The 26,143-nt window shown below is 45.5% G+C and overlaps 1 protein-coding gene across 2 annotated transcripts in view; it reads left to right on the forward strand.

Moving 5' to 3' along the window:
- LOC115098970 (fetuin-B-like) overlaps positions 1-26,143 on the forward strand; it is a 65,853-nt gene that overhangs the window by 21,078 nt on the left and 18,632 nt on the right. For both annotated transcript variants that reach the window (XM_029616168.1, XM_029616169.1), the window contains one exon: positions 23,550-23,716. In XM_029616168.1, coding sequence (XP_029472028.1) covers positions 23,550-23,716 — 167 coding nt within the window. The remainder of the gene's footprint in view (positions 1-23,549; positions 23,717-26,143) is intronic.

The following is a 26,143-nucleotide window of genomic DNA, read 5'->3' on the forward strand; positions in this document are numbered from 1 at the left end:
CTCAACAAATTGTTTTTGTCTGTAGCTTTCCTGTTCACTGTAGTGGTAATCTGGGATCCCTGGATTTTCACCAATACTTCAAGGTATGCGATACTAGAATCACTGTATTGATGGGTAAATCCCAAATTCTCATACAGGGAATTAATCCATCCGATAAACTGATTCAATAGTTCTTTGGATGCCTTCCAAATTATAAAAATGTCATCTATGTAACGGTACCAGATGACGATCTTGGACCACCACTGGGACCCATAGATGTGTTTCTCTTCAAAATCTGAAACGTATAAATTTGCCACAGAAGGAGCAAGTGATGAAGCCATTGGTATTCCATGGTCTTGATGGTAATACTTTTCCTTAAAGCTAAAATAGTTGTTAAACAAAACTAACTCTGTTAAAGAGAACAACAAATCGGTCTTAATCCTAGTGGGGCCTTGTTGGTGCTCCAACGCCTTACTAGCAATATTCAATGCTGCCTGTTGTGGAATACAAATGTAAAGCGAAGCTATTTCCATAGTGACTAAAAGATCCCCCAACTGGATCTCAGCCAAATTGTTCAGAAATTGAATAGTGTCCTTAAGGTATGAAGGCTTAGATTTCACCACCGGCTGGAGAAACCGGTCCACCAATATCTCTGGGGGCTCCAATACCGAACCCTTCAACGACACTATGGGGTGAATAGGTGAATTACTCAGGTCTTTATGTATTTTTGGGAGTCCATATATTACTGGAATCTTAGGATGATCAACAATTAAAACATTCTTCTCTTTCTCAGTTAAACATTTAGCGGACTCCACTAACTCCCTCACCCTGTCTCTTAAATTGGTCGATGGATCACTTTGTATTCTGCTGTACACTGCAGTATTGTTCAGATGTTCCAACATTACAGATTCATATATTGACCTGTCTTGGATGACGATCACCCCCCTTTATCAGCGGGTTTGATCACCAACAGCACAGTTTGCCAATGAATGCAATGCTTCACGTTGCGTGGCTGGTAAATTACAAAAAACTTTTTTATTGTTAGATCATTCATACTCTTCAATGTCTCTTAACACAAGATCTTTAAACGTAGACACGTGAGGATCTACCGGGCCGGGTGGATTCCATTTGGATTTCCCCTTTACCACCGATTGATCTTGTGAAAATGGACCCGCTTGAAAAAACAATCGCAAATTCAATTTTATTTATTTATTTATTTATTTAAAAACTTTTCTATACCGTTGTTTAGTGATATACCTTCACAACGGTTTACAAATAGGCACATGAATAAATTTGAAATAGATTTTACTTTAAACAGGGGGTGCCGAAGTTATTCAGATACATGATTCAAAATATTATCAGCTATATGTAGTGTGTATTGAACTTCCCATTATGGGCTACCCATATATGCTATATACTGTAATTCTTTAACTTAAAACTTAGTTGTGATAAAAATAAACCAATATAAAGATATCCTACAATCAAAAAGATTGTGGAAATTTGTGGGAACAAACGAAAGACCATTGTCCAGTACCTGTTCCTGCGCTGGACTCAATGATGACTTCGATAAATTAACTATAGCAGTTGGCCCTTGGAATTTTGTTAGCCTTTGAAATTTTGTTGCTGCATCCCTCTCGTGATTCGCGGTTCTACCGGTTCTTTGTACCACTCCTTTTTTTGTACTTGCTGTTGCTGATCCCTTTTGTCTCTTTGCTGGCCTCCCGCTTCTGATAAGAAAGATTTGGAACCACCAGACTCTAGATCTTCATCCTGTTCATCCGAGCCACTAGAGCTATCACCAGATGAAAATGCAAAGTGCACCTTTCTCGGGACTTTCTCGCCCTTCTTCTCCATCCAATTGTACACCTTGTTGTTCGAATAATCCAAATGATCCTTTTTAAATTTCTTAATCTTCACTTTAATCCCACTACGGAATTCATCCAAGGTGCTCTTGAAATCCATTAACTTCTGATCAAACTCAGAAAGCTTGTTGTCCAATTCTGCTGATTCCTTTAAAATCTTTTCCACTTCTTCAATCTGTTGGCCTAATTCCATCGTGCACCTTGTGACTCTGTTAACAATGAGCAACATCAATCCAGAGACCATTTATTTAGGATCACTGTCCACATCCCAACAAATTCTTCGTCATCTGAGAAAAGCATAGGAATCTTATGCATTCTCAGGCCCCTAGGAATTAACTCCTGCTTAATGTACTCGACCAAAGTTACTCTGTGTAATTCAGACCTGATAAGTTTCTTGTTGAGTCTCAAAAACTCATCCTACTGCTGTGTTTCGTTAGAAGTTGATGGTTCAGAAAATAAAGATGTTTGTTTTTTAATATCAGTGATCTGATCAGAAGAAAAACTGAAAACATTACGCCATGTGTCCATGATGAATTGATCTCACCACAATGTGGAACACTATAACACGTCAATCCAAAAATCCACAAATGAGGGGAACTTACCCAAAGTCACAACAACCAACCCATATCAAATGTTATTTTTCTTTATTTCTTTTTTTTCTTTTTTTATGTCTCTTAGAACATTGAAAAATTCCCAAAAGAACGGGTAATCAATTCATTGATTCTCATTACAACCAAGAATCCCTTTTCACAAAAAAAGTTTCACAAAAAAATGTAATTAGAAGGGGAGTGCTTGTTTCATAAACTTACCAAGGAACCATTCAGGTAATCCTCGTTATTATTTTTAATCATAAACAAATCACTGTCCCTCCACACCTAATTTATTATTTAGCGCAAAAACAATTTTTTATTATATATTTTTGTTCTTTTTATAATTTTTGTAAAAAGTCAATCCTTGTCAAAAATGGAAACAGTTCGCCAGCAAAATAATCAAAGGCTGAATATGCATCTTATGTTTTCATTAACCAACCAGAAAGCACTTAGCTTGATTCGGATGCTGAGACCTCAATTCGCAATAGCGTTTTTACCCAACAAGGCCAATTTTCGAATCGATTCTTCATCAGGGGAAACTGCTTGCCCACCACACATCTCAGCTCTCCCAGGTTGTATCTTTATAATCCTGTACTTGCATCTTAAATATTTCAAATCTGCTCGCAGTGTGCTGTCTGTATCTTTCGTGCAAAATGGTGGACCTAAGTTCCCATTCACAGCGTCCTCTTTTAAAGGGAACCCATCATGTGACACATCAATAACATCAATGAAAATCAGCCTCTCCTTTAAACCAGCACCTCAAGTTAAAGCAACGAAAACCAAGAAAATATCAGCCAGGGGGATATTTTTCAAAACCAGCCCACAGGATATCTGCGGCTCACTCGTGTGCTTTCTGTGCAGCACATATTCCAACAGCTGCAAAAGCCACACTGTCGATCCTTGAAAGATACATCATGTGACCTGGAGCCTGGCAGAACTGAGACAAAAAAATCAACAAATTTCATATTTTTCTGAACAACTATAGCACACCTTAGGCCAGGGATGAGCAAACTGAACTGCAGTCCCCCGTCCATCCAGACAATTCATTGGGCCCTCCACAAGTTTGGTTACATCTCTCATATATATCCTGGTCTGGAATTCATTTTGCTTGCCAACCTTTCAAATATTGAACCAATTGCCAATTAATGAGACAACCACACTGCCAACCAGTGGCGCATTCGCACACACAAAGACATTTGCTGTTGTGCTGCTGCTCACATGCTCACTTAGCAAGTGCACCCTACCCTGGTACTTCCACATCATTATGTAAAAATTCTTGCTTGTTGCAGCTTTCCTCAGCCTGCAGCAGCATACTCTCTTTCCCAGTCTCACTCTTCTCAGCACCCCTCTCTCTCCTAGAGAATCACTGATTCCATAGCCAACTGCCCCTCCCAAAGCCCAATCGCCTCTGACAGAAGCCTCACTAACACTGCACAGGCAATTATTTCTGGCTGACTCCTCTCTTTCTAAGATAGTAGCTTGCCTCCACTTGTTGGGGATCCACCCCTGCAAATTTATATTAGGGATGTGAATCGGGCTTCGGACGATTGAAAATATCATCGATATTTTCAAAATCGTCAGAAATCAGGGGCTCCCCCGAAATGATAGGAAAACCCCACGATATTGATCATGGGGGTTCTCTTATCGTTTTGGGGGAGGGTGAGAAAAACGGCACACAAAAATAACCCCTAAACCCACCCGACCCTTTAAAACTAATCCTTTTGCTTCCCCCACCCTAAAGATGGTGCCGGCCATCCAGTGCTCCCTCCATGTGACAGGGGCTGGCCAATGGCACGGATACCCTGTCACATTGTAAGGGCAAAGGCCATCGGCGCCATTTTTATTAGTGGCAGCCGACGGCCTGAGAGCGGGAGATCGCTCCCGGGACCCCCACTGGACCACCAGGTACCTGTAAAATGTTTTTGGGGGGGTCAGGAGGGTGGGGGAAGCAAAGGGATTAGTTTTAAAAGGTTGGGGTGGGTTTTTTGTTTATCGGCTCGGGCTCAGCCGATAAACAAAACCGCGATCGGGCCCGATGAAAAAAAAACCACATGTGAATTGGAACCGGAATCCGAACTGATTCCGGTTCGAATTCGCATCTCTAATTTATATTAACTGTATGCTTCACAGAATGCTGCTTTTATGGTTTCCTAGGCTTTGCTCTGCCAACCTACTCCAGAGAGAGGGGAACCAGAAGTGATCCATGCTGCTAGCTTCCTCCAGGGCTTAAGAAAAAGAAAAGAAATTTAAATCCTGGCTGGAGAGAGCCTGGCCCAAAGCAGCACAGCTCCAGATAGAATCCTGCATTCCTATATTATTTATTTAATGCTTTTATATACTGGCATTTGTTTGCACATCACATCGGTTTACAGTAAAACAATCTGAGTCATGAAAGGAAGTTACATTTTAACACTTTAAACAACTTCACAGTATTTTAGGGCAGGAGGAATACAGAGTAGGATAGAGAGTGGTAAAGAGATGGAGCCAGTGCAGTCAGAGCTAGACTGAAGAAACTTAAGCAAACCTTACAGCCTTGCACACATACCTCCAGCCCCAACCTCTCCACACACAGTTAAGTTATGGATTTATATTTACATGACAATGGACAAAAATATCACAACATATATATTATATTTACATGCACTGCTGTGGTACTAACCAGAAGACCCTGTAAAAAAAGGTAAATGATAATTGGAACTCATATTATATTAGACTTTTGTAATATGTGATGGATGTAAGTTTGGCCCTCAGAAAGCCATGAGTTAACTAAATTACAAAATAGTAAACCTCCCATATGAAAACATTACTAACTACCAGCGCTCAAACAACCCTGTTCTGTCCCCAGCAGTGGGTACATGTTTGTATCTGTATATATTGTAGTTTAACTGTGTTTAGTGCAGTCCTCCCTTCTGAGGATTCTTAATACTGAAACACTATTTGTAACCCATGATAAAAATCTGTGAGCCTTTGCCTTTAAGAGGAGCCTTTGCCCTTAAGAGAAGCTCCCTCCCTCCTCCACTTTCTCTCACTATCAGAAGAGCTTGAATGCCCCTCAATCTAACTTGAGTCTTCCTAGGTGCCTTATAGGCTCAAGGGACTGCCCTACATGCTCCCCTTGTGTTACATGGTTCTTAGGCTCACTGCCATTGGACCTTGCCCCCTGCCCCCAGCTTGTGGAGGTGTTTCCTTTAGCAGCTCTTGACGAGAGTTCAGTCTTGCTCCACGCTTGCTTCTGAGCCAGCAACGCTCTGAAATACCCTGTGAAACGATCAGGTTTTTTACCTGCTCTCTTACTGCCTTCGTCTGAAGACTAAATCAGCCTCATATCCCTCATGCTTCCTACCTCTACCATAAACTAACTCCTGCAATGCAAAAGACCTCCTCCCTCCTTCTCCCTCCTTCTCCCTCCTTCTCCCTCCTGCCACCCTATCTCCAGTACCAAAGATCCTTGCCTTGGGGCTTGCATTTGAATTGCAACTATTGTAAATAGAATTTACCTGTACAATAAATAATTTCAAACTTACAGACTCTTTGTCTTGAGGACTGATTGGAGAGAAAGTTTAGCTGCCTGAATAGGAAAAAGCATGGATATTTACCTGATTCAGAACAGTAAAAAACCTAAATCAAACTGGAAGATAGTGAAAAGCCAGTGAACTGAAAGCATTTTTAAAAGAACTGTATACAATGCAATGAAACAGGAGCCCAATCCCCAAAGCACAGCCTGTGACAGGGAAGTCTACATTGAGTAGAAATCGTTAAAGGTGAAGGATTGTTAAAGGCAACGACTTGCACCTGAATAAGCCTTCCACACCTTTCAGCTGTGGTGAGAGGCCAGGGAATCAAATATAAAAACACTAAGGTTGTGAAGATTTATATTTTCGGAACTGACTTTGAGTCTGCAAAGCATTAAAGAAGCAAGCATAGATGTAAAATGAGCCTATACTGCAAGCAAGATATGCAGAGAGTTGCAAAGAAAGCATTTTAACTCCATGCAACTGCCGCCAGAGTTCAGACTCTAGACAAAGGACTTAATGACAGTCTTTAAGCCCATTCAAGCTTCCCTCTTGCCAGGCAAGGGATTTCTCACCTGTAAGCAGCTAACCCCTCTCCTTTCCACTGCTCCTGTAGACTAGAGGCAGAGAGCAATTAGTTGCCATAGATACCAGATCTCTGCTGACTCTACAGACAGAGCAGAGAGAACTAACAAATAAAGAACTGAATAATTGTGAAGACTTCATTAAGAAATATTGGAGGGTTCTGAAATAAGAGGCTGGTGAATGTGTGGAATTGAACTGAGTAAAAAAAAAAAAAAAAAGACTGAATTCAAGCCGAACACACACAGCATTGGGAATCAAGATTGAAATGACAGTGATTGCGAAAGCTGCTCTGCCCTTCCCCCATTCCTTGTTACACATTTGCCACCGAAGGTTGCCATATATACCAGATCTCTGCTGACTCTAGGGACGGGGAACAGAAAGCCCAGAGGCAAACTTTCCTGAGGTGTTAGCTGGCTTTGTCCCCCTACTTCTAAAGCATTCAAAGGTTCATCCCTCTTAACTCCAGACTTGGTAACTGCCAGAAGTTTAGCCTGAGCAGCCCTGATTGCTGTTAAGAAAGAGACATGGCTGAAGCAGCGGCACAGCAGGACACCTCAAAACAGCTAACTGAAACCATGGGACTAAGAGATGACACAGAGCAAAAAGGGGAGAACGTTGAAGATGGGATGAAAGCAGTGAATCGAAGAGATTATGTGTACTAACAGAGAAAGCTATGCAGAGATATGAGACAAGAAGACAGGGGCATAAATACAGGATAGAAAGAGAGTGGCATAGCGTCAAGCAGGAAAGGGAGAAGGTCTCAGAAAGCCCTACCAACCTTAAGTATCATATAGAACAGCTGAAGCTTCGTTCCCAAACCTATCAGCTCATCACAGCAGAGTATCTCAAGTTCTTAACACGAACTAACACTGCAGAAAGCCTTGAAGAAAAAGGCCGCCAACAGAATTTAGACCAAATATGCCAGAGAATGGTAATGGATACCATTAACAGTGCAGAAGCAAGCGATTCAATAAGCGAGGTCGACTCTCAGCACCCTTACACCTCTAAGTATACAACAGGGTCCGTAAGGTCACACGGGTCAAGATACTCGAACCGTTCTCAACTCAGCTCAGTCGCCCTCCAAAAGAAAGCAGAGTCTCGAGCAGCATACAGTATGCTGAACAAGAAGCGGCCCTTAAAAGAGAAGGGCTCAGAATAGAAGAAGAACAACAGAAGGCTGCTGCTACAGCTGCCGCTGAGGTGTGCAGAAAGGCTGAACTAGATATCGCCTTGGACTTGTTTCGGCAGAAAAGAGAAGCAGCAGCCCTTTAAGCCAAAACTAAGGTATTTGATGCGGCCCTGGACCAAGGCAATCGGGAGGACCCACTCAGCTCCATGGACCAGCAGGTCACGGCCCAGCGGACGCTTGAGTATGTTGCAGCTCATCCTCCAACTCACGCCAGCGCCAAAACGCCGCCTCCCTCAGAGCAACCTTCACATCATGGGAGAACACGCTCCCCCTCACAAATGGTTGCCTTGACTAAAAAATCGGACCTGAAACGCAAAATGCCATGAATACTGTGGCAATGATGGTGCCCCTAGTGGCAGGTCCTTAGCGGTGACTTCAGGCTCAGGGCTAATTATCAAGGACGGCTTCCACAAAGTCCTTTATAGCAAATCCCTCCCTGAAGTTTCTCCAGCGAGACAGGAGTAGAGAATAACCATAAGGCAAGGCTATGGGTCAGACCCACTTGTGAGGGAAGGCCTTCCTACAACTAGGCCCCTGAGACCCAACTTCCCCCATTCTCCACTAGCGTAAGGGTCACCTCCCTGGCAGCCCTTTAACATAACATATTACATTCAGGCAGAAGCTTCTTATGTATTGAAGTTTATTAATTAAACCAAACTCCACTGAAAGGAAAAACACTCAACATAAACAGTATTACCAGACCTGCATTACCAAGCAGTAACTGGGAGCTTGCGGGTTTGACACCCTTTAAGCCCTGATTCACTAATCCCCAAAACATCAAGCTTCTCACTCTGAGTTTCTAGTATACGTTCCCCTGCACAACATGTGGGCAATGTAGGCTTTTCCCCCAGTACATTCTACTTCCCCCAAGTATAACATAGTACTGAAACCTCCCCCACTGCAGGAACGTCTCCTTAGACCAGCTGCCAGGTCCTAATTACCCCTTTTCCTCCAGCTGCCTTAATTAAGTAAAACAACTCTTTTCCCTGCTACAAGCTCCCCGGGCTTGTGCAGTCCTAAAACCATTTGTTAGAGCTGACTTAGCTTTTAGTGGAAAAGGTCTGCCTGGGCACCATCCCCCAGCCTCAGGCTTTGGATCTTGCTTGCCTTCCCTCCAGCTCTCCTCTCTCCCTTTCTCTTTGGAGGGCTACTCTCTTTATGTCAGATAGAGTGCCCTTCCCTAGGAAGACACCGCCTCTGTGTTTCCCTGCCCCCAACCCTTCCTGAGGCTGACTACCGGGGCATCTGGGAAATGTAGTTTCCTTCCTGCCGGGTATCTAGGAAAACACCCAGAGCTCTACAGCACAGAGACTCCACTCTGGCTCAACTCATCACAATACCAAGCACCATGGCAGTGATCCACTGGCTCTGAATCACACGGATGCATTGCAATTAACTCACACGCCAAGCACACGCCCCAAGGAAACACTTCTGTGCAACCATGGATCCCAGCGTCCCATGGGGATTGGGAACGAGAAAGAGCTAGGCAACTACACTCAAGAAGGGCTCCAATTGAGTATCCTGTGCCAAAACAGGAGACAATTGATCAACCATGTCCCGAGCCAATGTACAACAAAGGTGACGTGCCTGGTCAACCACAAGACACCCGCCCATCAAGACCTACTGCCTTTCAGAACAAGTCTTCAGAAAGAGAAGACCTAGCAAGGTACATGACCCGCTGGGAATTCATAACTGCAGGGCTTTACGAGTTCAATGACCGCCCTGAGAGTTACAGGGCATGGAAATCTGACTTCCAAGATGCTATAAAGGATATGAGATTGACTCTGAAGGAAGAGATAAACTTGATGGTAAAATGGTTGGGATGTGAATCGGTCAAACACTTGAAAGGATTAAAAAATGTCTACCCATGTGATCCCTTTAAAGCGCTAGAAGAAGTATGGGAGAGACTTGAGCAATATTATCAGGACCCAGTTGCCATAGAGAATGCATTGTTCGAGAAAATGGAAAACTTTCCAGAAATATCCAGTAGAGATAACCGAAAGTTGCAAGAATTGGGAGATCTTCTCCAAGAGGAGGAGACAGCTAAGGCTGAACTCATTTATCTGAGTCTCAACCTTCTGGACACACCACGAGGCACGAACACCATCATGAATAAACTGCCATGCTATATACAAGATAAATGGGCATCCCATGGTGCACGGTACAAAGAAGACCACAAAGAGTACCCACCTTTCCACGTCTTCACAAAGTTCATACGAGATTTAGCAAAGCATAGGAACGATCGTAGCTTCTCATTCAGTACACATGAAATACATAGAATCAGCCACCGAGTGGGCGAGAGGCCAAACAATAAGCATAGCAGCAGCAGCAGGAAGCCCATTTCTGTGCACAAAACGGAAGTGTTACCTACAGCACCTACATCAGATCAACTTCCCAGTATGAATAGAGCAGAGGATCCAGACAGGCAGTGTCCAATACACAAGAAACCTCACCCACTCAGAAAGTGTCGAGGATTCAAAGGGAAACCTTTAAAAGAACTCAAAGAACTGTTAAAAAGGAACAGAATTTGCTACCGGTGCTGTTCTTCATTTAACCACATGGCTAAAGACTGTAAAATAGCCATTAAGTGTTCAGAGTGCGGGAGTGACCAACATGATAGCGCCCTGCACCCTGACGGAGCAAGATTTCATCGGGAACCCTACACCCTAGTTCAAACCACAGCAGGGAGGAAAAGGCAGAACGAACGCCAGAACCTGAAGTGATCCCTAAATGCACACAAGTGTGCGGGAGAAATAACAATGGGAAATCCTGCACAAAAATATGCTTGGCTAGAGTGTACCCCAAAGAGCAACCTGAGAAGACAGTCAAAATGTATGTCATCATAGATGAGCAGAGCAACAGATCCCTGGCAAGGCCAGAATTCTTTGACTAGTTTGATATCCATGACCACTACTCTCCGTACAACCTCAAAACCTGCTCAGGTGTTACCCGAGTGACAGGGAGGAGAGCAAGTGGATATGTAATAGAGGCGATAGAAGGCAGCAACAAGTCAAACTTGCCCAGGCTCATCGAGTGTGACCAGATGCCTGACAACAGAGATGAGATTCCTACACCAGAAGCCGCTTGGCACCATTCTCATCTAAAGTCCATAATGCATCAGCTCCCACCACTAGATCCGGAAGCAGAAATCCTGCTGTTAATGGGCAGAGACACACCAGCACTGATCAAGGTCCTGGAGATATGTGATGGCCCCCCAACCGCTCCCTATGCTTACTGACTCGCCTTGGGATGGGTGACAGTCGGCGATGTCTGCTTGAATCGATCAAGGAGACCAAGCATTCATGCATACGTTACGAGTGTCTTAGAGAATGGACGTCCTACTCTATTTGAACCATGTCCTAACCATCTAAGTACCAAGGAGATCTTAAACTGCGAAGAACTGAATCTCAATTCAGTTACCAGTCAGATCACCTCCCCATCAGATGTAGAAGAACATCTAGGAGACTCAGTGTTTCAAGTCACAAAGGATGATGACAAACCTACTCTTTCTGTAGAAGACAAGGAATTCTTAAGTCTTATGAATAAAGAGTTCTTTATAGATGAATCAAATAGCTGGGTAGCCTCCTCTACCATTCCGGACACCCAGACCTTGACTCCCTAACAACAGAGAACAAGCACTCTCATGACTTATGTCACTGCGGAGAACTCTGGAAAGGAAACCGGAGACAAAACAACACTTCATTAACTTCATGAACGACATTTTGGACAATGGCCACGCAGAGCTAGCTCCACTCTTAAGGGATAATGAAGAGTGTTGGTATTTGCCTACCTTTGGTTTATACCATCAGCAGAAACCAGGCCAGATCCGGATTGTCTTTGATTCCAGCGCGCAGTTTCGTGGACTTTTACTCAACAATGTGCTTCTCACGGGACCTGACATGATCAATAACTTGTTAGGAGTAGTGATCCGCTTCAGAAAAGAAGCAGTTGCTGTGACAGCTGACATCCAACAAATGTTCTACTGCTTTGTCATGCACCAAGACTACAGAAGTTACATAAGATTCCTGTGGTACCGTGACAATGACATCAATAAGGAGATTGTGGAATACCGGATGCGAGTGCATGTCTTCGGAAACAGTCCATCACCCGCAGTAGCCATGTACGGGCTCAGAAGGACAGCCCAAGAAGGAGAAAAAGAGTACGGCGCAGATGCCAGACACTTTGTAGAAAGGGACTTCTATGTAGATGACGAACTAAAGTCCTTATCTACTGCAGAGGAAGCAATCGATTTAATAAGGACGACATAAGCAATGCTGGCAGGCGCAAATCTAAGGCTCCACAAAATAGCCTCCAATAGTCCTGAAGTAATGAAAGCATTTCCTTCAGATGATCATGCCAAAGGCTTAAAAAACTTGGACCTGAGAGTGGACACACCTCCTCTCCAATGAAGCCTTGGATTAAATTGGGATCTGAAGAGAGAAGTCTTCACATTCCAAGTCTCAACCTAAGATAAACCCATTATTTCCCATTTGAATTACTTCTTTGTTTTATCTACGATTTGGTTTTTTGTTCTCTGTATTTCCTCTTATCAGTTCATTGTAAGCCGGCATGATGTGCCTTACGAATGTCGGCATAGAAAAGCCTTTAAATAAATAAATAAATAAATAAACCGTATACTCGCCGAGGTGTTTTGTCCATAGTCAACAGCCTGTATGATCTACTGCGGTTTGTGGCTCCAGTCACGATACAAGGAAGAGCCTTGTTAAGAGAACTCTCATCAAGTACTACCGAGTGGGACACCCCACTACCTCAAGCAATGAAGCCAGAATGGGAAAAATGGAAAAGCTCCCTAAAAGTGCTTGAACAGTTCCACATACCACGCACTTATGTCCCAATACCACTTAATACAACCAGCCGCAAAGAGATCTGTGTTTTCTCTGACGCATCTGTGAAGGCCTGTTGCAACCATCCCTCCCCGACGGCTTCACTCTGCCTACCTTTCTTTCTTTACACCTCCTCTTGCAGTGGATGGACGCCTGGCAGCCGCGGCATCTGCCTGCCGTCCTCTCCGGCGTCCTTGGACCGGCTTGGGCGCTGCCTCCCGCCATGCTCCGCTTGTCCCTTAGGGCGCGTGCGCCGTGCGGCCCTCACTCTTATTTCCTACTTGGCGCGAACCTCAGGGGTGTCCCCCTGTGATGACGTCACGCTGCCCGGATATTTAAAGCCTACAATGTTTGCTAGCCTTTGAGTTAGCAAGGGGATTCCTTACGGATGGGATTTGCTCTCTGTACCCAGCTACTCTGCCTCCAATTCCATTGGACTCTTAACGCTAACGGGGTACCCGCTCCTCGGGGGCCTCACTTGCTTTTCAAGTCACTATCAGGAACCGGCACTCGCTCCTTGATGGCCCATATTCCCTGACTCGCTGTCTGCTCCTACCTTCTCTTCTGCCTGAAAGGATTCGCTATCTACAACACCAGTGAGTGCTACCATCTTCACCTCAGAGCTGTTATTTTATTTTATTTATTTATTTAAGTTTTTTTATATACCAACATTCAAGACAGTAGTCCCATCATGCTGGTTCACAAGAAACAGGGGTGCAATAAACTTTACAATTTGAACAATGGTGCAGAAAAGCAGTTACATGTAACAGGGAATCAATAACTAGGAGTAAGAAGGAAAATGAAGATCAGATAATTATATATATATATATATAATAACATTATAAGAGGTGGCTATTAATGCTATTACTAGCGAAGAATGTTGATTGTAGGAGGTTAAGTAATGTTGGAGTTAGGAAAGGCCTGCGTGAACCAGGTACTTGCTCCTCGAGGGCCTGCCTCCATTCCAGCCCTGTGCCATCTCCTACGTGGAACTGCTGTGTGAGTACAATACCTTCAAGCCTCTCAGCTCTCAGGGATCAGGTACTCGCTCCTCGAGGGCCTGCTCTCACTATCCTGGAGTTCTCCATATTGGGGCTTGTGCTTATTCCACTGTACTGATTATTCTCAGTTCTTTCCACTACAGCACTGCTACCGGAGGAGTCGCTGTTCCAGCGCCTGAGGGATACTAGCCCAGTCGGGCTACTTCAACTGCTCACTACTGCCACCTCTGGTGGCTTCATCACATTGTCTAATAAAAGATCAATCTCTGTGTGTGTCCTAAGCTGAGCCTGACCTGTGGCCCCTCACCGGACTGCCCCCTGTGGGCATGGTCAGCTGACACAGTGTCCAAGGGTCCACTCAAACCTCACTAATTATAACAAGGCCATAGCTGCGGTAGCCTTTTTGAGAGTGACAGATGCAGAAGGAATAGTGCGTGTGGGTTTCATCTTCGGCAAAGCCAAGTTAGCACCACAGCCTAACTACACCATACCACGTCTGGAATTATGTGGAGTGGTGCTAGCAGTGGAAATAGTGGAGTTGATAACAGCTGAAATGGACATGCAAATTGATGCTATCCATCTTTAAACAGACAGCAAAGTAGAACTGGGCGACATCTACAACCAGACAAGAAGGTTCCATGTGTATGCTCAACTCTGGGGTTCAGCCACTCAGATCCACTCCGACTATGGAACTAACTTCGTGGGAACCTGTAAAGAGTCGAACATTGCACCTGCTAAGATTGACTGTCCTACCGTTAAAAGGTACCTTTGTGATCAGAAATGTACGTGGATATTCAATCCTCCCCATTCTTCACACATGGGAGGATCATGGGAGCGAATGATCGGCATGGCACGCCGAATTCTTAACGCATGTTAACAGAAACCAAGTCAACTCGACTCACTCATGAAGTCTTAACCACCCTTCTGGCAGAAGTGGTAGCCATCATAAATGCAAGACTGCTAGTTCCAGTGTCATTTGACCCAGAGTCGCCACTGATCCTAACACCAGCCACGCTTTTAACGCAAAAGACTATTAGCATTCCTGTGCCACATGGAGATTTTGACGGCAAAGAGCTCTACAAGCATCAATGGAAACAAGTCCAACAACTTGCCAACTCCTTTTGGAGTCATTGGAAGAAAGAATACTTGCCGACTCTCCAGTATCGAAGCAAGTGGCAATCCAACAAGCCCAACATCCAAGAAGGTGACCTCATCCTTCTTAAAAACATGCAAGCCCAATACAACAGCTGGCCTCTAGGACTCGTCGTCAAGACTTACCCTGGAAACGATGGACGTGTTCGCAAGATTGAAGTAAAGACTGTGAACCAAGGGATAGCCAAGATCTTCTACAGGCCCATCAATGAGGTGGTACTCCTCATGCCGCATGAAGAGACTTGAACTCCATGGACCATTGTCCACTTCAGAGACTCTTTCTCTCGTTGTGTTGTCTGTCTCTCATTTCAGCTTGGTGAAACCCTTTGAAGAAGACATCGCCTGGATGACTGAGAGACCGAGGTGATCATGAACCCCCCCTGAACATCGAAGAACCCAGTTATAGTGAACTTTGCACAGTTGCATAATGATATAAGAACTGATATAGTGGTATCTTGCGAAACCAGACGGGGAGTGTTCTGTCCCCAGCAGTGGGTACATGTTTGTATCTGTATATATTGTAGTTTAACTGTGTTTAGTGCAGTCCTCCCTTCTGAGGATTCTTAATACTGAAACACTATTTGTAACCCATGATAAAAATCTGTGAGCCTTTGCCTTTAAGAGGAGCCTTTGCCCTTAAGAGAAGCTCCCTCCCTCCTCCACTTTCTCTCACTATCGGAAGAGCTTGAATGCCCCTCAATCTAACTTGAGTCTTCCTAGGTGCCTTATAGGCTCAAGGGACTGCCCTACATGCTCCCCTTGTGTTACATGGTTCTTAGGCTCACTGCCATTGGACCTTGCCCCCTGCCCCCAGCTTGTGGAGGTGTTTCCTTTAGCAGCTCTTGACGAGAGTTCAGTCTTGCTCCACGCTTGCTTCTGAGCCAGCAACGCTCTGAAATACCCTGTGAAACGATCAGGTTTTTTACCTGCTCTTACTGTCTTCGCCTGAAGACTAAATCAGCCTCATATCCCTCATGCTTCCTACCTCTACCATAAACTAACTCCTGCAATGCAAAAGACCTCCTCCCTCCTTCTCCCTCCTGCCACCCTATCTCCAGTACCAAAGATCCTTGCCTTGGGGCTTGCATTTGAATTGCAACTATTGTAAATAGAATTTACCTGTACAATAAATAATTTCAAACTTACAGAATCTTTGTCTTGAGGACTGATTGGAGAGAAAGTTTAGCTGCCTGAATAGGAAAAAGCACGGATGTTTACCTGATTCAGAACAAACCCTATTTATGAAAAGGCAACACTGCAAAACCAAAAATACCAATACCCCTCCTATTAGGAAAATAGAATAAGCCAGGCTGCTATAGATTCCTACAAAGAAACTACATACTAACAAAATACCTCACCTCAGTCACACATGCAGAACACAGGCAGACCCTCATCAGATGCAGAATAAAGAGACAATAAAGAATAAAAAGAAATGTGCAGATCAAAACTAAACTGTATCCGTATCTATTGGCACTTCTTAGAATGTTATACCGTACACATTTACCAGTTTTAATTTATGTGCCTGTATGTAAACCGTTGTGATGGTATATAACTTAACGACAGTATAGAAAAGATTTTAAATAAATAAATAAACTGGAAAATGCAATGTGCCGGACTCTGTATGCAGTGCAACAATAGAAAAATAAACATAACTATTGCTCATAAAATATTGAACAATAAAAACTAAGAAATTTGAACTTATACAAAGCATTTGTGGGAAAGGGGAAGGGGGTAAGGTTTTGGGTTAAAGTCATGAATATCACTGTATTTAATGGTGAATTAAGATATGATGCTTCCCCAAGGGTATGACATCTATACATGTTGTTATGCAATGTGATATTTAATAAAATTATGGGTGGAAAAAAAAACTAAGAAATATAAAACATAATAGTACAATCAAATCAATAAATATAGTAAATGCTAATAAAAAGAACATTTTTCAAAACATTTTTTTAAATTTCCCAAATAATAAAAAATTGAAAAAAGAGTAGACATCAAATAACACCCAATAATTAAAATTAATAAGGAAAAAAATATCCTGCTGTTATGATTTTGGATGTGAACCTCTGGCTGAGGTACAGTTGACTCCGCCCACAGGGAGGAGCCCTGTGGATGTCACCATTGGCAGGCTTGGTCTAGGTACTCAGGACTCAATGGAGAGAAGCTTTATTAAATAGAGAGGAGGAGAAGACACAGTCTTGAGTAGTGGGGAATTCCCCAAGGACTCTGTTAGAGATGGAGGCCTGGCAGAGACCGCAGAGTGGCCATGCCAAGAGTTCTCGCTGGCAAGGTGCCTCTGGTTGCAGATCCGGTAGTGGCCCGCTGCGCGGGGTATGACAAGGATCCAAGTTGGTAGAGCGCAGAGGCAAGGTAACCGTGGAGGCTTGTAGAGCAGCGGCAGGTCCTGGTAGTGCAGGAAGAGTAGCCGAAGCAGACGGTAGTGGCCCGAGGAACGGGGTACGCCGTCAGTAGGTTCAGCAAGAGGTGAAGGATATAATCCAAGTAGTACTCACGGAGGAAGTCCCGGATAGTTCCAAGGCAGTGGGAAGTTGGAATGCAGCAAGGCCCTCCGAGGAGCGGATAGCCCGAGTGCGAGTGAGCCCCCGAGGAGCGGGTACCCAAAGTAGAAGACCCACGAGGAACAGGAACCGGAATCCAAGTAGAGTGGAATTAGGCAAGTAAGAATTCCTTGCTAACTCGTCATAGTTAAGGGCTGTTTGGTTTAAGTTCAGTTGAAGACTGATGTCATCGGGAGGGGATGCCCCGAGGTTCCCGCCATGATGTGTACTTAGGAGGCCCTTGTGCGTGCGCATGCGCCCTAAGTGATACCAGGTTGGAAATGGCGGTCGGCAGCGTCCATCCTGTCCTGGAGATGCTGTAACCAGTCCCAAGGTTGATGAGACAGGGAGAAAAGAGGTAAGCAACAAAGGTTGCAGCCATCTGCGACCGATGGGCTCAACACCTGCTTTCCATACCTTTTGATTTACAGTCATCATGAGATTGTTATGGATTAACGCAGTGCAAAAAAACACACAGAGTCGTACTAAGTGGGGGGGGTGGGGGGGGGGGGGCGAGAGGCCGGTCTGCCCCGTGTGGCAACAGGGGGAGGAGTGTCATTGCTGCCGGCAGGAAAGTCCTGCGGTGGCACGGAATAGTGACAGCAGCCGCCTCACTCTGCCTCATTATAGAACCGCCCCTGCCCGGACTACTATTCTGCCTGCCGCCTATCACTGATCTCTGCTATAGACCCGGATTATTCACTTGCCTGCCGCCTGCCAGAGATCTCTGCTTCATACCTGGACTATGCCTTTCTCGCTGCCTATCCTGATTCTCAGCCTGACCCTGGTAACTGTCTAACCACTGCCTGCCATGACCTTGGCCCAGCCCCGACCTTGGCCCCGGACTCTCGCATCCTGATCGCCCTGTGGGACACTCGCCTAAGTCCTGCTGGCCCCTGGAACCCAAAGGCAGTTAACCTGTGGGGAACGGGGCTGATAAAATCAAGGTCCAGCCTTGCCCGCCCAGAGCATGTTCGTCAGTTGTCGGCGTGGGTCTAGTAGATTTGCTTACTAGGCTGCATCAACCACACCACAGCACAAGGGTCCACTACCATTACATTTAAACTCCATACCCAAAGTCTCTTAGTTTACAAAAATTGTTGAGAAAAATTCAAAGATATTTCCATTAAAAAAAAAAATTTATCTGGTAACTTTTAGCATGAAAAAAGATGAAAGGGAATCTTTTCAGGAAAGCAGCATTTCAGAACATAAATGACAAACAAGCTGATGGGTCCACGTTTTGCTTTTCAGCTGCATCAGAGCTACTTGCTCTTCAATTATGTGCTCCACCATTTAGATGACCATTCCACTCTATCTCTTGCTCAAAAATTGAGTTGGTAGCATCATTTATTTATTCAGATAACAGAGAATGGACAGTATTTTGGCATCCATAAGCAAACTGTGAGGATGGTCCAGGCATCCATGCAACCAGAATGGTCTGGTCAGATGAAATCTAATCAGATTCAGCCTAGGATGAAAATTTCTGTTCTACAAACTCAACATCTGCAATGATCATAAAAGAGGAGCTACAAATGTGTACATCAAAGACATAGCCATATAAGCTAGGTTTAGTTGGAAGAATGTCCCATTACTGTTAGCACTGTGGACCCTTGGACCAGGAGATGCCCAATCGTCCTGGCAGCTCCTGACGAACGAGTGGATAAAGGTTTTCAGACCCCGATTGATCCACTCGGCCTGGCCATTTCCCTGAGGGTGGAAAACAAACGTAAAATCCAGTTGCACTCCAAATTTCCTGCATAGGGAATGCCAGTACTTTGCTGTGAACTGGGGACCACGGTCAGATGTTATATGTTGTGGGAGACCGTGGAGACGGAAGACGTGCTGGGTAAAAAGTTGGCCAATTCGGGCGCTGAGGACAACTTAGGCAGAGGAGTGAAGTGTGCCGTTTTGGAGAACCTATCGACTACAACCCAGATCGCCTGGTTCCCATTGGATGGGGGTAAGTCCACCACGAAGTCTGTGGAGATATATCTGGGAGTGGTTGCAGGAGACCCCCACGGCTAACCCGACAACAGCTTCTGCTGGGCACAGGTCGGGCAGGAGTTGACGTATGCCAGGACGTCCTGGGACATCTGAGGCCACCAATAGTAGCAAGAAAGGAGTTCCAGTGTACGGGCTCTGCCAGGGTGTCCGGTGGTGAGTGAATTATGGCCCCAGGATAAAACTTTTCGCCGAAGGCGGAGTGGGACTACAGTTTTCCCAGAGGTACAATGCTGGTGGCGGCAAGGAGAACCATGGCAGGGTCTAGGATGTATTGAGGTATATCGGGTACATCCTCTGTCTCGTGAAGTCTGGATAGGGTGTCCGCCCTTGCATTCTTTGATGCTGGTCAGTAACGTAAAAAGAAGTTGAAACGACTAAAGAGTGACCAGTGGGCCTGGCGGGGGTTCAAACGTTGAGCCTTACTAAGGTATTCTGTGATCGGTGTACACTGTGATAGGGGGTTGCGCCCCCTCCAGCCATTGCCTCCACTCTTCGAATGCCATCTTATCTCCAATTCCGTAGTTTCGCTCTGCAGAGGTGAATTTGCGGGAGAAGTAGGAGCATGGTAAGAGGGCTCCATGACTGGAATACTGGCTAAGGACTGTTCCCACTGTGATGTCTGAGGCATCAACTTCCACTATGAATGGTCGTGAAGGGTCAGGATGACGGAGGCAGGGTTCGCGCAGAAAAGCTTGTTTTAACCCCTTGAAGGCTTGGATGGCCTCTGGAGACCAGTGTCTGGCGTCTGATCCTTTCTTCGTGAGTGCAGTAAGAGGTGCCACAATGTGTGAATACTGTGGATGAAGTTCCTGTAAAAGTTAGTGAAGCCTAAAAAGACGCTGCAGTGAGTGGCGTCCTATGGGTCAAGGCCAGTCCCGAATGCTGGTCAGCTTTTTGGGGTCCATATGAAATCCCGAGGTGGAGACGGTGAATCCCAGGAAGGGAAGGGACTCCCGCTCGAAGAGGCACTTCTCTAATTTGGCATAAAGGTGACGATCCCTTAAACGCTGAAGAACTCGGCGAACCTCCGAGCGATGGGAAGCCAGATCTCTTGAGTAAAACAAAACATCATCCAGATAGACAATTACATTGGTATGAAACATGTCCCAGAAGACCTCATTCATAAGGTTTTGGAAGACCCCCGATGCGTTACATAGGCCAAATGGCATTACTAGATATTCATAATGGCCATCACGCGTATTAAAGGCGGTCTTCCATTCGTTCCCAGGCTTAATGCGGACCAAATTGTAGGCCCCGTGGAGATCCAGCTTTGTGAAGATCTTGGCCACTTGGAGACGGTCCAGTAGTTCCGGGATAAGCGGGAGAGGATACCTGTCCTGGCGAGTGATTGCGTTAAGCCCACGGTAGTCAATACATGGTCTTAAGGAGCCGTCTTTTTTAGCTACAAAAAAGAACCCCGCCCCTGCTGGGGAAGTGGAGGGACAGATGAACCTCTTTCCAAGTTCTCACGGATGTATTGTGACATCGCTTGGGTCTCGGGAAGAGTCAGTGGGTATACCCAGCCACGCGGCGGCACAGTGTCAGGCAGGAGGTCGATCTTTAATTCTGGAAGCCAGGCCCTCGAGAAAAATGCTCCACAAGCTGTCCTCCCGCCAGCCCAACTCTGAGGCTAAGGTGCGGAACTCAACTGCATACTCAACCAGAGAACGGGACCCCTGGCAGAGGTGGAAGAGCTCTGAAGCTGCAGTTGATTGATGCCCTGGTTAATCAAAAACTTGTTTAAAAGTCCGGATGAAATGTGGAAGGTTCCCAGGTAGGGAGTTCCCACGCTCCCTCAGCAGAGAGGACCAGGCCAGAGCCTTGCTGTCCAACAACAACATGATGAACGTTATCTTGACATGATTGCTGGGGAACTCAGTAGGTTGAAGAGAGAACCTCATGAAGCAGTGGTTCAGAAACCCACAACACTGCTTCGGATCCCCAGAGTAGTGGGGAGGCACCGGAAGATGCAGCGGTGTGGAAGGCTGTGGTTTGGCTGCAGAAGGCGGTGGAGAAGCTCCTGGCATGGAGGTAGAGTCCAGATGGTTGGCCAAGCATTCGACTGTGGCCACCAGAATGTCTAGGCACTGCTGCTGCTGGAGATGTTGTGCCAGACCTGGAATTGCCTGGAAGCCGGACAGGTCCGCCAGGTCCATGGCCTTGGCAAACTGTTAGCACTGTGGACCCTTGGACTGGGATAAGAGTTGGTGCTACCACAGAGGGATGGCCCCCAATAGTCCTTGTCACCAGAAGGCGGTGCAGGTGAGGACGACCCAGCTGGAGCTTTACCTATACCAGTCCTCGTTCCCCTCAGGTTGAGCCCTTGGGTACCGGGGCCGGCAGGTCTTAGGTGCGGGTCTCCTCGGAGAAGCAGAGTCCAGCGGCAGGCAGAGGCAGCGTCGGGAATCTGGGTCGAGGCTGGCAGTGAAGGTGTAAAACAGAGAGCCAAACCGAAGGTCAGGGGTAGGCAGCAGACGAGCAGAGATGAGGAATCAAGCTGAAGTCAGAACCAGGAGATCAAGCTGAGGAAAAGGAAGCTGGAACCAGGGACAAGGAAGGGCACAGACTCAGGAACAACAAGAACACTGGATCAGGAACAGCAACTAAGCACTCCAATGGAGAAGGACCTGTTGCCAAGGCAAGGAACTGAGGACTGAGCCAGGATTTAAATACCTCTCAGTCCTAATGTCATCTTCAGGGTCCGGGCCGTCATTTCCCGCTGCAGCCCCTTTAATAGTCGGGCTGACTTGCGTGCACACGCGAAGGGAAGGTCAGTGGCGTCTAGAGCTGCGTGGAGGCCACGCTGGCGGCCTGCTCGGGACTGGAGCACGCTGCACCGAAGGCCGGGGAGCCTGCTGAGCGTGGGGGCAGATAGGGGGTATCGGTTGCGGGCTGCTGCAGCTGGGAATCCCAATAATCACACCTCCTAGCTTACATTTCCAATTATCAGTATCAGATATGATAAATGGTATCAAATAAACATTTCTCTGCTGTGGTTCTCTTCTGGTCACATATGGGCCTCTAAAAATTATCCCTTCATGATATCTCTTGTTGCTTGTCTGGTCACAGACATGACGCAGCTAGACTAGTGGAGCACCTTGTCCAAGAGGTTTGGCTGTCAGCTTTATTTTTACTGCTGGTCTTCAGGGGGAGTAGCTTCTGTATTTGGGTGTTTGTGGGAAAGGTCTGTGATTGGAGGGAAGGTCATTGGTGCAGCACCTATGTTGGCTCCTCCTCCTCTTACACACCTCAAATATATTTTGTTTCTCCTTAACAACTTGTAAATGTGGCCTGTTATGCCAGTCACTATGCCAAAACCTGATTCTTTGTAGCTATTTGCCCATCAGAGACCAAAATAATTTTGAGTAAATGGAGCCTATGGTGATTTTTCAGTCCTCTTTCACCTTTCTCTGAAGTGGCTGAATCCTTTTGTATTTCATGGATTACTGAAAAGTACCACAGGTTGCTTACATTTAATAGATGCAAGGCTTAGGTAAGCGATTACAAAACATGTTCTCGGGATAACTCCTCTTGCTTATTCACTGGTTCCATTACATTTAATTCTTATAATCTGCAGGGATTTATTTTCCAAAGCTTTTTACCTATATCGTGCATAAATGAAAATAAAATTCAATGTAGTAATTTATTATTTCAAAATAATATACAGTAGGAAAACTGTAAGTAAGAATGTATTATTAATTTGTGGTTCACTGTTTAAAAGGCAGGAACCACCATTTATTTTTTTTTAATCTGGCAGTTTCTCTTCCTTCATTGGGCTGCTGGCTCAGCTGGAACCAGATCTAAGATCTGGTGCCACGAGCCTTCATTTGGAACTACCCAGGGTTTTCTCTCCCTGTTTTATATTTATTTTCTCTTCCTCTGAGGAACCCAGTCTGCATTGATGGTTCCTGGGACAGGGGCCATGCACCAAGGTTCCTTCCAGAATCTTGCAGTCAGGGGCCCTAAATTCAACCACTAGGTGTCACCCTTTAGTGATGACTGTGATTCTCCTGCCACCACAGGAGTTGTAAACACCATTCTCAGTCCCAGATGACATGGGGAGCAGAAGAGTGGAAGACCCGACTCATTGGATTGAATCGAAGACCTTCCACATGGCAATGCATTGCCACTGCCACTGAGCCATTGGGTTTCCCAAGAAAATCTAATTTATTTGGCCTTGAATGTTACTTTTTGCTGCCCTGATCCGAATAACATGCAGTTCTGGTTATTGTTATCCAATGTCTCTTGGATGTGTGTGTGTGTTTTCTTTCAGATACAAAGGAAGATGTCACTAGCATATGTCCCGATTGCCTGATACTTATTGATGTGAACAGTTCTGAGGCGACGCATGCCCTTGGATTGTCTCTTTTGAAATTCAATGCGATGAGCAATGAATCCAATCACTATGCCTCAGCACAAGTCATCAGAGCTGCGAGCCTGGTACACAGTGAATATATTGTCCTGCAAAACTAGTAGAGAATGAAAAAACCAGCAATGCAAGTGCAGACAATTATAAGGAATCTGTACTTCCCAATCTATTACTCCACAAGGCACAGCTCAGAATCACTGGGCAGGATATGACTTCTCCTTATCTACTCCTTAGATGTAGCGATAGCTTTCCTCCAGGTTTTACTATCCTATTGTGGTGGTATTCTTTTCCATCATCTTCACAATCGTTCTATCCATATTGCTTCAGTAACCAGGTCTGGCATTTTATATGGTGGTTTGGGTAAACGCAACATTCAGAGAAACAGATAGTCTGCTATCTATTTGTTTTGCTACATTTTTATGGCATTTTTTCTTTTCCTTTAAACTCAGTGGGGAAGCAATTGAATCCTCCAGGCAGCCCAATCCCTCCCCCACCCTCCCTCCTGTGAGTCCTGAGCAGGAGGAGTTATCCCTCACCACTTCTTAGCTCTGGGCACTAGGTTTTATCTAGCATAGCTGGGCCTATAAGGGGTTTGCACAAGTTCCTAGAGGAAAGGACCCTTAACTAATAGTAGTCAAGCAGACTTGGGCAAGCCACTGCTTATCCCTGGGAGTGAGCAACATGGAATGGATCTACTTTTTGGGACCTGCTGGGTACTTGTGAAGCAGACTGGTTACTATCAGAGACAGGATGCAGGGCTCTGTGGACCTTTGGTCTGACCCAACATGACACATCTTACATTCTTATCTAGCTCCCTGACCCAATCACTGATTTCATGCTGTTCAGCTGCCAAATGAGCCTTCTCTGACAGGCCCATGCTGACTCTAACTTTGGACAGCCCCACGATCTACTGAATGTGGTCACAGCCAAAATCGCCTCTAGGGAGTGGAAGTAAAACAGCTCACTATAGCAGCAGTTGAACCCAGTTAGCTGTTCAGGCCGAGGACATGTGCAGAAGGCAGAATGTTGGGTGCATGTCTCCAACTTGAACATATTTTTACGGGTCTTGCCGTGATCAGCTATTTTGGCTCCCTCTTCTCCTCCTCTGGGATGTGATCAACTGTTTTGTCTAAGGCTCAGCTCATCTGACCGCAAGGCTGGCCAAAGTCAGTCAGTGCAGCCCGCTTGTCATGGATGCTCAGTTTGGCAAGCGAACAGCTTGAAAACAGCTGATCGGGCGACGGCTCCAGCAGCAAGCACAAGACCAGCACAGGAGCTAGAAGGCAGTGAGGGATAATTCCTGCTGCTCAGGGCTTGCAGGAAGGAGAGAAGGGGAAATCAGAGGCTGCAGATGGGAGGTAGATCAAAGCAACTGAGAGAAGATAGGGAGGTGGGATTGGCTGCCCTCCTGGATTGAAAGGACATGAAAGAAAACATTAGACCAAACATTCATTTTGAATTGAAAACAAAATTAAACAAAACAAAGTTTTGCTGTGTTTTCCACTTTCAGTTGAAAAGAAAGCACATCCCTCCTACACTTCAACATTGCAAACTGTGACATGCCTCCTTCCCTCAGTGTTTAATGCTAAAATCTAGTGGTGTATATCGTCAAAGGAGAAAACAGCATTTTAATTATAAATTGTTTTTCCACACAGTTTATGGCAAGGGAACTCCAGTCCTCGAAAGCCACAAGCAAGCCAAGTTTTCAGGATATCCACAATGAATTTGCATGACATAGATTTGCACACAATGGAGGCAGTGCAGGCAAATCTATCTCATGCATATTCATTGTGGATATCCTGAAAATCTGGCCTGTTTGTGGCTCTCGAGGATTGGAGTAGGCTACCCCTGCTCTAAACTCATATTGTGATTTTATTTTTTGTCTGCTTTCAGCAACCATGGGCTTCTTTAGACCAGAGGTGGCCAACTCCAGTCGTCAAGTGCCACAAACAGGCCAGGTTTTCAGGATATTCACAATGAATATGCATGAGATGAATGTGCATAAAATGGAGGTATTACGTTTGGCGGCTTACAGGATGTGCCTGCAAGCCGCCGTACTCACTTTGACATTGATTGTAGGAAGGGCCTGCTCTGGCTGCAGACACCGCTGGCATCCACCCATGTGGCAGGACTCCATCGACTCGCTATGCCTAGCACCTCCCCTAGGTACACATGACCCCAACGTTTTGGGACTTAAATGGCCCACGGTGGGAAACAGGCTGTGGTGCCTTTGGATGACATTACAGGCTTCAACCCTTAAAAGGGCCTTTTGGACATCCAGATTTCACCTCAATAACAGGTTCCCTGCAATCCTATGTAGTGCATGTTGCTTCCTGGTTCCAGCCTTGCCTTGTCCTATCTGGCTCCTCCTGCCTCCGTCTCAACCTGTTGTGTCAGTCCTCCTGTTTTCCTTGTCTTCCCTTCAGACTTACTCTCGGATTGACCTTTTTCTGGATTCTAACCATTCTTGTCTGCTGCCCGCCACTGACCTTTGCCTG

The sequence above is a fragment of the Rhinatrema bivittatum genome, chromosome 9 (assembly GCF_901001135.1).
Source record: "Rhinatrema bivittatum chromosome 9, aRhiBiv1.1, whole genome shotgun sequence".
NCBI classification, from domain to species: Eukaryota; Metazoa; Chordata; class Amphibia; order Gymnophiona; family Rhinatrematidae; genus Rhinatrema; species Rhinatrema bivittatum.